General features: G+C 39.2%; 1 protein-coding gene and 1 long non-coding RNA gene across 5 annotated transcripts in view; one reads left to right on the top strand and one right to left on the bottom strand.

The window, feature by feature from the left end:
• Positions 1 to 16980, bottom strand: part of LOC140205967 (uncharacterized) — a 144946-nt gene that overhangs the window by 110304 nt on the left and 17662 nt on the right. The window lies entirely within an intron of this gene.
• Positions 1 to 16980, top strand: part of ror1 (receptor tyrosine kinase-like orphan receptor 1) — a 286759-nt gene that overhangs the window by 264100 nt on the left and 5679 nt on the right. For all 4 annotated transcript variants that reach the window (XM_072273894.1, XM_072273893.1, XM_072273895.1 and 1 more), the window contains exons 7-8: positions 1596 to 1841; positions 2470 to 2672. In XM_072273894.1, the coding sequence (XP_072129995.1) occupies positions 1596 to 1841; positions 2470 to 2672 (449 nt within the window). The remainder of the gene's footprint in view (positions 1 to 1595; positions 1842 to 2469; positions 2673 to 16980) is intronic.

Below are 16980 nucleotides of genomic sequence, written 5' to 3'. Positions count from 1 at the left end.
ATTTTGCTGTTTCACCCTTTTTGGAAGGCAGCAACTGATGTCAGCTTGAATCGGCTAAATAAACAACATGGAAGTTAACTCGTTCAATTTGCTATTCTTTAATAAGATAATGATCAGTATTACGTCCTCAGAACTATTCCATCATGAAGGACATAATTGATGCTCCTGGTCTTGCTGCACACAATGCATTGCAATCAGGGGTAGGCACCCTGACAAAATGCTTTCGTAACAACTCTGACTGAGGAGGAATTGAATTGAACTGACTTTATTTCTTACATCCTTCACATACATGAGGAGTAAAAATAGTAAAAATCTTTATGTTATGTCTCCGCCTAAATGTGCAATGTGTAATCATAATCACTTATAATAAATAGACAGTCAATGTAACATAGAAATGCACTCAAATCAGCGTGAGTTAATCAATCTGATGGCCTGGTGGAAGAAGCTGTCCTAGAGCCTATTGGTCCTGGCTTTTATGCTGCGGTACCGTTTCCTGGATGGTAGCAGCTGGAATAGATTGTGGTTGGGGTGACTCAGATCCCCAGCCACAATCTATACATCTGACACCACTGTGTCAAAGAGATGACTTCTTCCCTGTAGGCCACCTCGTTATTGAGATTAGGCCAATCACTGTAGTGTCGTCGGCAAATTTAATTAGCAGATTAGAGCTGTGGGTGGCGACACAGTGATTGGGATACAGGGAGTAAAGGGGGGACTTAGTACACAGCCCTGAGGGCTATGTTGAGAGTCAGAGAGGTGGAGGTGAGGGAGTCCACTCTTACTACCTGCTGGTGATCTAACAAGAAGTCCAGGATCCAACTGCACGAGGCAGGGTCAAGACCGAGGTCTCTGAGCTTCCTGCCGAGCCTGGATGGAATTATGGTGTTGAATGCTGAACTGTAGTCCAAGAACAGCATTCTCACATAAGCATCCTTCTTCTCCAGATGAGACTGAGATTGATTATGATGTTTTTAGCACAGCTCAAGACAAACTGCTTAAGCTATCAGAGACCTCGAGGTAGTTCCTGCTGTGCATAGTTTGGTACAACACAAAGTGATGCTCCTCTAGGGAATTAGTATTGGGTGCCTTGGTCAAATAGTTGTAGATTAAATATGAAGTAAATATGGGGTTGCCTTCAAACAAGTAGAAAACAAGAGATACTGTTCTGTTCTCTGCTAACATAAACATGGAATGCTCACATGCACATTCTTTTGCTCTGTTGCCAGTTTTCTCTACATCCCCAGCCCTTTCCTAAGTGTAGCGGTTCCTTTCAAGAACACTGTTTTATGGACAGTAACTAGCCACATTGCGTGTGTGGTAATGAGCTACAACAAACTCTTTTACCACAACGGGCCAATGATGTCTTCACAGCAGGGGCAGATGTATGGCTATCAAGGGCTCGATGTGGCCTTTACTAATCTGGGGCTTTTCTGGTTTCACTGTTGACACCAGCTGAGGTCAGCACAAATTAGGGAGTGGTCTTAAGAATCTTACTAGTTTGTAATTGGGTTGTAAGTTGATTGGTTCATCCAGAAAACATGGCATGAATTCCTACTAAGTCTTTTTGCTGAGAATTGTTTTATTTATACCTGCAGATCACAAATGTTTTAATATCAGTGGTAACGACTACCGTGGCACAGTGAGTGTAACCAAATCAGGGCGGCAGTGCCAGCCGTGGAACTCTCAATATCCACATAGTCATTCATATACAGCTGTTAAATATCCTGAACTCAATGGTGGCCATTCCTATTGCCGGAACCCAGGAAATCACAAAGATGCTCCGTGGTGCTTTACACTGGATGAATCTGTTAAACTGGAGTTGTGCGAAATTCCTCTGTGTGGTAAGGATCACCGATCGAAATTTCTTAAGTTGACTTGAGATATGGTGCAATAAGTCAGAGTACTTCATCTTATTCTCATGTTCTGATAGGAAATCTAGAACTAGGGAATATAGACTGTGGATAAGTGGCCACCTATTTAAAATTGAAATGAGCTGGAATTTCATATCTGAGAGAGCCGTGAATCTATGGAAGTCTCCCCTTCAGAAAGCTGTGGAGAATCTGTCATTAAGTCAAATTGAGCCTGGGAGAGAGAGAATTGTAGATTTTAGAACAATCAGCTATGTGAGAAACCCACAGAAAAGTGAAGTCAAGGGCAAGATCAGATCCACAGTCTTGAGGGACTGACTGCCCTTCCATTTGAATAGACTGAAACAGTTGTTGATATGGTACACCATAACCAACCAAGCCATCTAATTGCCATTTGTGGAACCTTGCGGGTCACAAGTTGATTGCCTCGTCTCTCTAAATTATAAGAGTAATTCCATTTCAAATGTATCCCAGTGGTTATGAACACTTTTGAGATTGCCTGATGTAATAAAATAATCTGTACAGATAGAAGGATTTTTTCTTATTGGAGTATGCTAATCGTATTTTGTTGTTAATGCATTAACTTTTTCGTGCTAACCAGATTCCAATGAAAACAACAAGATGGAAATTCTGTATATCCTGGTCCCCAGTGTGGCAATTCCTCTGGCAATTGCTCTTTTGTTCTTCTTTATCTGTATTTGTCGTAATAATCAAAAGTCATCAACTCCTGTCAATCAAAGACAGCCAAAACCTATGCGAGGCCAAAATGTTGAAATGTCCATGCTCAGTGCATACAAACCAAAGGTAAGAAATGTTTATTTTAATGTTAATGTATTTTTCCACCATTACACTTTTGCACAACAATTTTACTTCCGTCTACTTTATCAGTTGTTGTCCTTATTGTGAACTCTACCTTGACTTAACCACTGTACAATAATAAGAAACTTTCCCAAGAAATTACTGTACTATTCCAATTTTACCTGCAATACGTCACAGCAAATCAGTGGAAATTCTTATCATACTCATTAAGAGTGTTCTGTCACAATTCACCAGAACAACCCAAGTGGATGAGAGCAGGTTTTAAGAACTTCCCTTTCATTAAAGTGCCTCAGGAGTATAGCCAACATCCATTCCATTGATCCTTAATATACATTTTCACTCACAGTGTTGATAGCTTTTGCACTCATGTATAATGTGGAACCTAGACACATTTTGCTCTGAAGCATTTGGTAGTGGGTGGGAAGTTAACCAAAAAGATGTAAGGTTATGGATTGAGACCACTAGGGGGCAATATCTGCATTGATGTACTGAATTGAAAATATTGATCATTGTTAGCCCATCATTTGCTTCAGATGGTCTTTTACAGAAACTAATATTTGATTAATTTCAATTAAATTCTTTGCTTCAGGTGGCTTGATTGACAGTTGGTGGTTTGTTGATGATTACAGTTGTAGTAATCATTTGACAGAAGAATGTTGTATTATTCTGCAAGAAACGTTGTTATAATCTGACAATTATGTCCCAGTGGAAGAAAATCACACCATGTAATGAGTATCATGTAATCTACCACATAATTGCAGAAAACACATTAGATGTACAGTGGCATGCAAAAGTTTGGGCACCCCGGTCAAAATTTCTGTTACTGTGAATAGCTAAGTGAGTAAAAGATGAACTGATTTCCAAAAGGCATAAAGTTGACGATGACACATTTCTTTAATATTTTAAGCAAGAAAACTTTTTTATTTCCATCTTTTACGGTTTCAAAATAACAAAAAAGGAAAAGGGCCCGAAGCAAATATTTGGGCACCCTGCGTGGCAGTATTTAGTAACAACCCCTTTTGCAAGTATCACAGCTTGTAAACGCTTTTTGTAGCCAGCTAAGAGTCTTTCAATTCTTGTTTGGGGGATTTTCACCCATTCTTCCTTGCAAAAGGCTTCTAGTTCTGTGAGGTTCTTGGGCCGTCTTGCATGCACTGCTCTTTTGAGGTCCATCCATAGATTCTCGATGATATTTAGGTCAGGGGACTCACTGGTACAGGGAAGAATGAATTTAATTAAATACCAGCAAATTCTGGAAGCAAACATCACACCGTCTGTAAAAAAGCCGAAGATGAAAAGAGGATGGCTTCTCCAACAGGATAATGAACCTAAAAACACCTCAAAATCCACAATGGACGACCTCAAGAGGCGCAAGCTGAAGGTTTTGCCATGGCCCTCACAGTCCCCTGACCTAAATATCAGTCCCCTGGCTACAAAAAGCGTTTACAAGCTGTGATACTTTCCAAAGGGGGTGTTATTAAGTACTGCCATGTAGGGTGCCCAAACTTTTGCTTCGGGCCCTTTTCCTTTTTTGTTACTTTGAAACTGTAAAAGATGGAAATAAATATGTTTTCTTGCTTAAAGAATTAAAGAAATGTGTCATCTTTAACTTTATGCCTTTTGGAAATCAGTTTATCTTTTACTCGCTTTGCTATTCACAATAACAGAAATTTTGACCGGGGTGCCCAAATTTTTGCATGCCCCTGTATGTACATTTTAAAAATAGAAATCATTCTCCAATCTCAGCTGGAAAGATACTGAAACAGTGCAGGGTTTTTCCTGGCATGGAGCAGAAATGCATTTGCAGCATACTACACAATGATGCCAGTCAGTTTATTTTGACATTTGCATTTCTGGTGGTCCAAAGTACATGGCACTCTGGGACCATCTCATGGCTTAGGAACTGGATACCAGCAACAGGGTGGAAACTAAAACTCATTTCCATGTATTTGAAGATATTGAGGAAACCCTAAAATAAGGAGGGGTAACTGGAACTAAATTTTAAATGTCTTTTAAGCGTCTTTTGGAAATTAATGATGTCCGTCCGTATATTCAATGGTGTTTTGTTCACAAGCAGTATTCCGCAAAAACTGCATTGTTATGTCTTACAGAAATTGGTTTAGAATTTATACTATCAAATACCTAAGTGAAGGATACATGGCAAAGCTGTTAAACAGAGATGTAACCAAGAAACTATTTTGCAAGGTTCTTAATTTCTGTCATATTGGGAATCTTTTAGTAAGCCTCAAGCATAGTATACTTAGGTTACTGGGTGAACGTAGTTTGGGATATGATAATCCTGAGCTCAATAATACTTTTGATGTTAGATTATCAATCTTGTTCCCTGTTACTGATGTGCATTGACATGTAAATCAGTATCCTTGGATTTAACAGTCAGCTAATAGTTTCTCCATCATATTTCCTATCATAAATCTTAAAATATTTGTGTTTGCAATAAATATATCATTTCACCTTCCTTTGATTCCTTTGTAACAGAAAATTGATATAGAATGGAATGATTCAGTTTGTGAAATTGCTATCTTGATGACTTTGAAGAGATTCCTCTTCTGGGCCGTGCACCCTGGACAGTGTGGACAGGTTTATGGTTCTTTTTTTCAGCTCTCTTCCCTCTTTTCCTGAAATTACTGACTCTTGTTGGAATACAGGTTCACAGGTGCTGCCAGCATTCCAGTGCCTCACCCCAGTGAGCTTTCTTCATGGCTGAGCCTAGACGCCAGTAATGGTAAGCAGTTTGACTGAGGGGCCCATCACAGCTACCTTCAAAGCCTGCTCCTTCCTAATGTCCACACTCAGAAATGGGAATACTGGATGATTTTATCTCTCCTTCTGACATCTCCAGCATTTAGGCAAATAACAATACATTTGCAATTGCTCAAGCTAAATTCAGTATATTTTGAATCAGCCTACTCTGGACAGTCTTTAATGGAGTAAATCGGTAAAGCTCATGTTCTTCCTTTGAAGCTTTTGATTGGTTGCAAATGATCACTACCTACCGAATTCACCATGCTAACTCCAATTGTGAGCCAACAGGGGAAGGGTGTTTGTACATCTAAGGAGTCACCATAGTAGTGCTGTTTCCCCGTTTTACATTGTTTGATGACCTGATAGCCAAGACATTTTTTGAATGAAATGTTCAGAATTCTATAGGTCATTCAGCACTCCATTAGACTCACCCAGCACGTTGCTCTGAAAACAGTCAACACTTACTTTACACAGCATCTGACCTGTACTCTTCACTGGGGGTCCTCAATGCCAACACTTGGGCTGAAGAAGAGAAAGAATCCCACTTTTTGACCACAGAACTCTGATATCTGATAATCCCAAAACTTTAACTGAAAGTAATCAGTTCTCTGAGAACCCTAAAATGCTAATAACGGATGGCTATTACAAAATTTGCATCGCATATCTTTTTGGAAGGGATAAAAAACCAAATCATATGACTGTATGATGCAACTCTTTGCTTAAAAAAAAAATACTTTCTTATATCGTTAGCCTTGTTTCAGGGTACAATAAAGTTTTTGGATAATAATGCAATTAGTTTAAAATGCAAACAAGATGAAGGAAGTATGCATTCTGAGGTATGGGGAATCTGCTCATGCTGTGTGGGCCAGGCTTTTATGCCTGCTTCTGTCTTGATTGCTTGAGATGAGAATCGTTTACACTGTTTGGTCAGTTGTGCTTTAACAAGCAATTTAGTGTCAGATTTAATAATACTCTGACATATTCCCAAGGAAATACAGTCAGCAAACTATCTAAAATAAGTTTTTAAAAGATGAATCTTGTCCTAATGGTTATGTATCATGTTTCAACAGTATAACATGGTCTTAAATGACCCTCTGTCTGTTGAAATTTCATATCAACACTTGTAGTATTATGTCTGCAATATAAATCAGTTAATTTCTACCAGTGTAAATTACCCTGACATCTTTTACATGTTTTGCAATGTCATCACTGAATTGAAGAGGAGGCATCCAATAATGATTCAGAGCAGAAACTGTTTCAAAAGCTAGGGAAGAGATTTTTCCTTATCAGTTTCACTGTTGGAAATTTGAGCTTTAGAACCTAAACATTCTTGTACTTCACTTCCAAAATTTAGTTCTGTCAATCAAGCTGCATCCAGTATAGTTACTGAGGACTTATATTTGTATGTTTATTTCTTCTCTTTCCTTGGATCTTGCGCATTGCTGACAATTCTGTGATTGATAGAGGTGAGGGTGAGTGAAGGTGATTGATCCTTGGTCTTATTCACAGTTTTCTGCTGGACCCTCAGTAAAACTGCTATTGGGAAATTTGTGTAGACTATTGAGGCAAAACTGTATCAGTTAATCATCAATGCAGTGCTAAAGAAGTGATGGGGAATACTGCATATTTTTAGAGGCCAAGTTTCCTCCTGTTTCATGTGAAAGCTTTGATTCTTGCTGGGGTATTGTTATATTACAATCTTCCCTGGGTTCTGGGGTTTGAAGGATCCCTTATGCTGATTGTGTGGAAGTGAGTAGAATTGACAAAGGATCATCATTAAATCCTGGATGTAGTAGCAGCCAAGACAGTTTTTGCAAGTCTCTAATTCAATATCATGATGTCAAAAGCACGCCATCTTTCAGGTAGTCCTTTCAAGTAAGTTATCATCACTTAATATATAAGACAAAATATCTTTTCCCTTCCAGTTTCCTTTATTGTATCCAGTTCAACTGACAATCCAAACTGAGATGTATTCATTTTGACATCTCAGCTGTGGATGTGCATCAATTGATTTGAGTCTGCTGCAGCTAAAAACTTTTTTCCCCTCCCTTCACCAGGTTCATCAGCTATCCATGTTGAGCTTCTAATAATAAATGCCGGAATTTCTAATTTATTATCAGGAAAAGTCAAATTTACTGTTTGAGAGAAACCATCTGCTTTCTACCTCCCCACGACAATGCACATCTGTCTGTCATAATTTTTGGAAATTTTCATTTGAAATCCACATTCTTCATTGTGGTACTTTTCTTAACCCTCAGAGAGAAAGATTAACCCACTTTTGTCCTCTAATTCTAATCTTAATAATGTTGGCAAAGAGCCACCATCCAACATTGAGGTATATCCCTGCCAGAAATGTCAGTTTCCTGCAGTCTATAGTCTTCTGAGGCTCCTGCTTTGACAGCAGCTTTATCATTGTCCATTGCATGTTTGCATTAGGATTTAACCAAGTCCTACATCATCTCTTCAATCATTTTTACTCATGGACCGCCTTTCCTCTGCTTTGAAATTTCCGCTAGTTTAATGCATCTTTTGCCCTTTAACTGATTTCATACCGTTCTCATATTTTCCACTGTTATTGGAGCTGCTCTTAATTGTCCATGCTATGTATAATTTAAGAGATTTGACCTCATGACCACAACTTAAATGCGTTTTGGCATGGCATTCTATTGATTGTCCTGCTGTCTACGTTATGTATTATAGAGCTCCGCTCTTGGAGTCTTCAAACTATTTCAAAACTGGTTCTGTTAAAAAAAAGTATTGTTACGTGACCTGCCTAAACATTGTTCCATTTATTGTTTATCAAATTATGTTTAAATTATTATGTGGGTAATCAATAGCTCATCACCTGACTTTGTTCTCAATTTCAGGATTTTCTCACTACTGTATTCTCTTCTCAAGACTCTGATCCTCACTGTCCATTCCTTATAAATTTCACATAGTTTTCAGTATGCTTTCATGTCATACACCATCGATACTTGAAATCTACAGACATCTCTTAGAATAGTAACTGACTCATTACCTCTTGATCCCCTCTGTTCCCTAAAGTGAGACAATGAAAGTCTTGTTCCTTTCTATGTTTTTTTTCACACTAGTCTAACCAGCAGCTGTCACCTCCTCTTTCTGGTAGATCCACACACTTCATCCATCAGCATTACTGGATTCTCTTGCTGTGAGTTCAAATAGAATTCCCATCTCTTCTGTTGCTTAAGCTGCCTCCAGGAAGTCTGGTTTCAGTTTTTCACTTTAGACCCTTCTTTTTGTCTCAACATCTCTCAAGTCTTATAAAGTTCAGGCATATCCCAAAAGTGATTACTGCTTCTGTATCTATATCTGAGGTTGTTATAGCAGGATTTAATAAAAATCCTGTTTTTATTTGAAGAACCGTACCACTCACCAAAACCTTGAGTCTTTTTCCCTGCATTGCAACTTTGCCTTTATCACCAATTTATTCTCTAATGAACTTCCTTGCTTTATTTTGCATTAAAAAATGTTCTGTGTTTCTTTCTTGTTTCTTTCCATATTATTACCCTTGAATTCAAAACTTTTTCTCAAACTCGTACAAGAGCTTTACCTCCTTCAATCCTCCCCATTTCCAGTAATCCTCACACTGTTACAAACTGAACTTCATATGATCCAATTTTGATTTATCTTCATCTTCAATCTTCCTGGACTTCCTCTTACAAATTTTAAACTTGCTTTTCTGTTTCTCAGTTAAAAGCAAATCAGTAAAATGGTGCATTCTGAGATCACTCGGAGTTCTTCCAGCTGTAATTAGCTAACTTATTATGGACTGAGACTTGAGCAAGATCTTCTTGAGTCTGAGATGAAGTAATATATTCTGTGAACTGTTTAATGACCATTTATTGGACATCGTATTGAGAGCACAGGTGAGTAAACACTTCATATATACTCCCCAGTTCTTTAGTGAAGACTAAAATGAAACAGCAAGAGTTCGACAAGAAAGGTAATTCCATTCGTCCTGATCCTCCCTGTCAGCAGTGCTTGAATTAAATGTGGAAAGCACTTTGACGAGTTTACTTTGTGTCTCTGTAGCATTGTCACTCTGAGACTGGGTAATTGGAAATGCTGAAGTTGATGATTACAAATGTGCATCTCATCCCTGTAGCACAACAGACAAGTTTCTGATCATAAAGGTTTGTACAGTCGGCTCTCCGTATCCGCGGGTTCTGCATCTACGGACTCAACCAACCATGGATCGAAAATATTCAAAAAAAAAAATTCCAGAATGTTCCAAAAAGCAAAACTTGAATTTGCCGCACGCCGAGCACTACGCTGAATCCACGCGAATGAAGTGATGTGTGGGCATACCCTGCTGTAGCCCCCCGCCATTTCAAAGATCCTCAGTCTCTCTCCAGCACTAATTGTTTGAGCATTGTTCGCCTCACGTCTCGTTCATTTGCTACTTGTATTGTGAGCGAGAGGAAGGACCTTAAGGCTAGCTATGTAAAGCGCTGCAGCCTCAAGAACTTAAAGATCACGGAAGAATCGGCATCGGCTCATGCTGAGGCAGCATCAGCGTTCCCAGAAGAGCTACAATGGTTGAGTCTGTATTGAACATGTACAGACTTTTTTTCCTTGTCATTATTCCCTGAACAATACAGTATAACAACTATTTACATAGCATTTACATTGTATTAGGTATGATAAGTAATCTAGAGGTGATTTAAAGTACTGTATACAGGAGGATGTGCGTAGGTTATATGCAAATACAACGTCATTTTATGTAAGGGACCTGAGCATCTGCGGATTTTGGTATCCGCGGGGGGTCCTGGAAGCAATCCCCCGTGGATACGGAGGGACGACTGTATATTGATGGCATCTAAAGATTGATGCAATACAAATTCAACTTCCTTAGGAAACAAGAACTGGAAGTGTGAAAATTGGGCTAATTTTGTTCTTGGACTGGCAGTATTGATCTAACAGATATTGGGCTCGAAATTTCTGCAACCAAAGGGAATGATGTTGTGCTGAGAAAATGAGAGCAAGATTCACACAGATTATTAGCAGAGAAAATACAAGAGAAAGCCCAGAAGACAAGAAGTTCAAGCTTCTCTTTGGACAGTGCTTGGATGTGTTTTTTTTTTCAGTGCCACACATAAGAAAATCATTTTTTTTCTGGTGGAACTATTTAATTATTATTTCTGGACCAAGTTATGCTACACTGGAAATCTGATCAGGTGCTCCCTTTTGTGAATAATACTTATGTGATTGAGGCAAGTTATGCATCAGGCATGCAATGGCTGCAATGTGAGTTTATATTATTGATGGGGAGATTTGACCATGTGGTTCTAAAGCGAGGCTATCATTGAGCACTCTCAGAATAACAACATTTTTTTATTGCACTGGATTCTATGGGCACCTTAGGGTGCCTCCCTAAGGAGCCCATAGCTTGATGCTGGGGTAGTTCCTTTAATACATTTACTTATATATTTTCTTTGGGGCCTGCTAATTCCCTTTCCTCACCCCTGTCTCCACTATGCTAATTGTCACCTTAGGCAAGTTCCCCTACTCACTACATAACCTTTTACTTTATTTTTCCAACATAATTCACTCCCAAACTTTACCTTTGTTGTGGCCCAGTCCTTTGTCATGAACCTCCCTGCCTCCATCTCTTGTCCCCAATCTTCCAAAGAGCTCTTGTCTCCTTCTGCCAGCCTTTTGTTTCCACAATAATCTACATTGGTATCTGCACCCAGATCCACTCCAGCCACTTTTCTGGACTTGCTGCTGTTTTCCTTTGTGTGCTCTACAATGGCCTAATGCTTCAAGTTAAGGCCTCTTTCCTAAGTAAGGTCCATTTAGTTGCTGCCAACATCCCTTGGGCCTCAGATACAGTTGAATTTTGCAGGACCAGGCCCAGAACCACCCCTGTAATTGAATTTCCAGGCTAGTATGTGTAGTAACTTTGGTTTATGTATATGTGCTCAGTCATAATCTCATAGATTTTGACATTGTATTTTAAATTATCTGTTAACTGAGATTCGCACTATTACGTCCTCATCCATGACTGTGAGGTAGTTCTACTCTGAAAACTGATGAAATGAGATTGATCTATAATTTCTCATAACAGTTTTTGTTTCACAATTCTCTTGATCATTGTGCCTGATTCATACTCCTTCAAAAGCCATCAGCAGTTACCTAGTATTTCATCTAAATGACTGTTGTTCAAATTAACCATCTCAGTGGTGTTGACAATCTGTTTGACTGCACATGCAATAAGTGCTGAGACTTATCCTTTTTCCATGGCCAGAAAGCATACTTTGCACTAGAATAATGAACAGCGCCCTTAGCCAACTTTTGTTTCCTTTCTCTTCTCCTACCCAGGAGAACGGAGGCTAATTGAGTAACCCATGGCTGCTCCAGCTGAAATTGGCCAACAGAATGAATAAAGTCTAAAGTTATTCCTGGTCTGTAAGTCTCAGGTTTTGCCAATTCACATCCTCACTTATAGAATGCAAGATTAATTATATAGAATTTTATTTTCTGTGTAGAAGATAAGAGATGATAAGTTTTTTTAAAAAATTAAAGTTATGTATAAACAGTTTATATTTCAGTTTCTTTTAAAAGGAGAATCCAGTGAAGATCCAGGGAACAAAAAAACAATGGAAAATGGGCTCTTTAATTGTTTCTTTTTCGAAACACAGTAAATGAAACCCAGACTTGCATAGTACTTAACATAAGTGGTTTTTCAAGAAAGAGGGAGAGAAAATGAAGAAATCTGGGCTGTCTGGAGTCAGTTGTTTTTCTTCCACTGAGTTCAGTTTATCTTGGCTGGGAACCGAGTATGTATCTTTCGTTTGCTGTACAGTTTGATCGGCTGAGTACAAGACCAGTCTGTCAAACAAAACCAAGCAGATTTGCTGCCTCCTGTTGAGATGTAAGTCTTCTTGGATCTCTAAAGTTATGGCTCCTCTTTTCTCTTTTGATAGTCATCCAGTATCGGTGTGAAGAGACAAAAATAAAATCCACCAGGAGTCATGGAGAGGTCAATTTTCTTTTATTACTGGGTATATAATATAGTGTATGTCAGCTTAAAACAACATTGCCCTTGAGGATTTGCTCTTAATACAGACCATCTGTGCACTTATAATGAAACTTTATTTCCTGCCATTGCTATGCAATGCATGGGTTCGTTTTTCAAATCTTTTGCAGCTTTGGAAGGATCTTAATGGTGTTTATTAAGTGGCAGAGCCTCTAGTACTCTAAAACAAGATTCTGAGTTATGAGGTGCTGCTAGAAGCACAATGTGTGTTTTTCATTTTTTTTTTAAAGCCACCTATTACAAGTTAGTTTAATATGGGCTATTTTGGAAAAACCTACTCAAAGTCACTTGAGAGGTTAATGCCTCTGCTTGCTTTTCTCTTTTTTTTCTTGACGGCATAGTAGTTCTGAGCAAACCATCGGTTTTGAAAGAGTAAAAATTCCAACAGTACGGTCCCAGTGCAGAGTGCCTGAACCTGCTGAGAATGTAGCTCGGGAGGCCCTGTGTTCATAGTTCCCAATTTTCCACCTGTTAATTTATGCAAGTGACAAATTATATGCCATTAGCACCATTTCCCCTGACTTGCACCACTGATAGGTGAGGGTCCACACAATCAGAGAATGTAAATGTCAATGTTTTGATCTATATAATCTTTGTTTTACTTCTTTCTGGCTGAAGTATCACAGCTGGAATGTAAGCATGTTCTTTGTTAAATACTTGACAACTGTTCTTGAATCTCTTGCATTAAAGTTAGTATGGTCATTACAGCTCCCTTTAGAAGCTCAGAGATTAAACATTTTTCTTGCTTTACATTATACTGAGTCATAGAAATCAACAAATCCTGGGTGATCCTTGGCCTTTTCCAAGCCAGCTGATTCCCATCTGGGTTGTCTGCAATTTTTGTAATGTCTTTGACCCAGAAAAAAAAAGGAAGACCAGTTCAGCACTCTTGCTCCTGATCACTCTTCAGTATCTTAGAGTGTTATTCCTGTTAGGTTTTATAACTCCAAAACATAAAACCAATTACAGGAAAGAGACGGGAGCCCAGGAGAACGAGTCTTAGTTTTGATGTTATTTTAAGTGAGGAGCACGCTTATGATGTGGCAGCATGATGACGTATGCCATTTATGTACTTTTACATATAACCTGTAATTATTTAAACAAATGCTTAATCAAACAATTATACATATATACAATATTACTTACTCAAATATTAAATACACAATACTTCTTCCTGTTTAGCTTTAAACTCCAACTCAACGTACAATGTATCTCAACTATATATACAATATACTATATAACTACTATATAGACATCTAGAGCACAGTAAATATTTATTTGTCCCATACAGATTTAATTTCTGTGGAGGCTTCTTATTCTTATGGGATAATGTCTTTCCTGACGGGGTGGAGGAGGGGTCACTCTACTTGGCAGGTGAGACTTGTGGCTGTGAAACAATCTCAGGTTCTGGAGCCTCTTCTGTGGTGCTCGTAGGAGTTGATTCTGGGTTTGCAGTAAGTCTTTCTGACAGCTCTGGATACCCTTCATCTGGACGTGTTAGCATGCTGAATAGTGCATGGCAAACTTCACTGGGTAATGTGAATCATAAATTGTGAGTACAGTGTCTGACGTCACCATTTCCTTTAGCTTTTGGAAAGCCACCTCACACTGCTTTGTCCATTGCCATTTCTTCCTCATCTGCAGTAATGAATTCAAGGGGTAGAGCACAGTAGCCAGGTTGGGCAGGAACCTAATTGACAAATCCTAGATGCCTCATCCTTTGCCTGAATTTTCTCAGTACACTCGTGTAATCATTGTGCAAAGGTGGTATGACCACAGTAAATAATGCTTGGTTTAAAGAATTCACACGTTACATTGTGCTCTGAGCCCATAATCTTCTAATTTTTTTGAAACTGTGCTGAGATTTTGAAGATGTTTCTTGTCATCCATACTGGTAACCATGATGTTATGCAGGTAACACTAAGTACCTGAGCAGCCTTGTAGCACCTGGTTCATAGCTTTCTGCCAGAGCACAGGTGCAGATGCTACTCCAAAAGTAAGCCTATTATAATGAGAAAGCCCTTTGTGAGTGTTTCTGGTGAGGAACACTTTGGACTCTATTTTATCCTTAATATAAGCACATCTATATGAAACACTGTCACAGCAAAGCAGCATCCATCATCAGGGACATACACCACCCAGGACATGCTCTCTTCTTGCAGCTGCCATCAGGAAGAAGGTTACATGAGTCTCAGGACTCGCACCGTCATGTTCAGGAACAGTTACTACCCTTCAGCCATCATGCTCTTGAACCAAAAGGGACAGCTTTACTTGCCCCATCATTGAAATGTTCCTACTTCCAATGGACTCAGTTTCAAAAAAATCAAAAAAACACATGGATCATGAGCACTTGCTCGAGACTGCCTTGATGTTGGAAGTAGCACAGGGTTGACATGCAGGGGCTTTGAAGTGGGAACCATCCTTTCTTGCTGTTTCATTGATTAGCCCACTACATCTCAGGTGGGCTCGACAATGACTTTGGTATCCCAGAGTTCCACCCCCCCCCCGCCCCCATTGTGCCTTCCCACTCTCTTAATGTATCTTGGAGCCTGGGAGAGGTCTTTTCGCTTGATCCAAAGACAGTGACTGTCTCTGTTGTGGTTCTGGTAGTTTGCTGTAGAGTCTGACCACGGATCCCTAGCTCCTTCAGCAATTTGATGGTGGATGTGGCTATAAATCTCCTTCAACCCACTTTCACAGAACAAACTGGTTTTCCAGCACCGTTGTTGAGCTTCAGCTGCTGGGTCTGCAGAGCGCAGCCTCTTGCCCTGATATGCTTCAGCCATTGAATCCTCCAACAGCATGTGAGTTCCACAATGTAGACAATCTGTAATGAATTAGACCAGAGAACCAAGTCCGGCCTGAGGTTGGTGGTAGCAATTTCTGGTGGAAAAGTGAGTTGTTTGTGATATCCACCAGCATTTTCCAGTAATGGACCATGTTCATCTGTCCTGTTTCTGGCTTAGGAAGGAGATTAGTTTTCCCTTCCTCCCAGACTAATGCTGCTGGTGTCAGAGCATTAGTAATTCTAGGGTGCAAGGAATTGGTTGCTATCCTCTTGGTCTCAATTGCTGCAGCCAAACTCTTCAAAGACCTGGTTGTGACACCACATGTATCTGCCTTGTGAGAGGCTGGTTTTGCAGCTTTGCAGGATATGCTTCACTTGCCCCATCATTGAAATGTTCCCACAACTAATGAACTCACTTTCAGGGACTCTTCAACTCATGTTTTTGATATTTATTGCTTATTTATGTATATTATTATTTCCTCTTTTAGCATTAGCACAGCTTGTTTTCTGCATTCTGGTTGAATACCCAGTTGGGTGGTCTTTATTTGATTATGATATGGTTATTATTCTGTAGATTTGTTGAGTGTGCCCACAAGAAAATGAATCTCAGGGTTCTATATGGTATTTTGATAATAAAATTTACTTTGTACTTTGATACATATGAGTTTTCCATTGCCATCATTCAGCACTGATGTGGCATCATCTAGTATCTTTCTCAATTCACTTTCAGTTGACTCTTACAGGGGATGTGGCATGCAAATAGTGGGTGGATCTCCAATCAAGTTGTAGTTGTCTCAGCCAATCATGGTTCCACAATACTGACCCTCATGTTTTAACCATATACAAACCGAATGTGGCTTGTTGGTTGTGGTATTTCACTGTTACGAATATCATTTCCACAGAAGTTATCTTTTCTCAGTATAAAGTCTTAGTTTGGATATCTGCAGGCTTAAAAGTTCAGTATCTTTGAAATGCCAAACAAACTCATTTTGTGGGATGACTGAAACATAAGAGCCAATGTCCAATTCCATTTTAATTACCGTTCACTTCTGGTGTAAGTGATATTGCTTGCCTATCGTTAGTTTTCACATTGTAATTCTCAAGGCAACTCAGTCCTGTGTTAATCACATCATTACCAGATTTTTCATCAAAAGTATGCAGATTAGTGCTCTTTTTGAAACTGCAACTTGACTTTTTATCTTTTTCTCTTCCCTATGCAGTCCATTTCTTTTTGTCTGCCTGACGCACTGTTTGTATACATTCTACTTTGTTGCATTTTCTGCAGCTTTCTCCTTTAAACCTACTGTATGTGAGCCCCTGCCACAACACCAACATGATTTGTTTAGCCAGGCTGGTTTCTGTTTAGGTGTTGCAATTTTGTTCACGCTCACTTTCATTCCTGACTGCAACTCAATTGTGTCTTCACCTGCTGTTTTCATTGATACAGCTATTTTAACTGCTCTTTTAAATATAAGTTGTGTTTCAGTTATGAGCTGTTTTGGAATGCTTTCTTTTAAGATTCCACAAACTAATTGACCTTTCAATGCACTATTAAGCCCATCACTGAACTGGCAATGCTTAGACAATCTCTTCAATTCAGCCACCTACGCTGAAATGGACTCCCCTTCGTTTTGTTTCTGCTTATGAAACCTAAAGTATTCTGTATTCAACAAGGTCTT

The sequence above is a fragment of the Mobula birostris genome, chromosome 12 (assembly GCF_030028105.1).
Source record: "Mobula birostris isolate sMobBir1 chromosome 12, sMobBir1.hap1, whole genome shotgun sequence".
NCBI classification, from domain to species: domain Eukaryota; kingdom Metazoa; phylum Chordata; class Chondrichthyes; order Myliobatiformes; family Myliobatidae; genus Mobula; species Mobula birostris.
The sequence above is the reverse complement of the archived record's forward strand: the minus strand, read 5'-3'. Positions and strand labels throughout refer to the sequence as shown.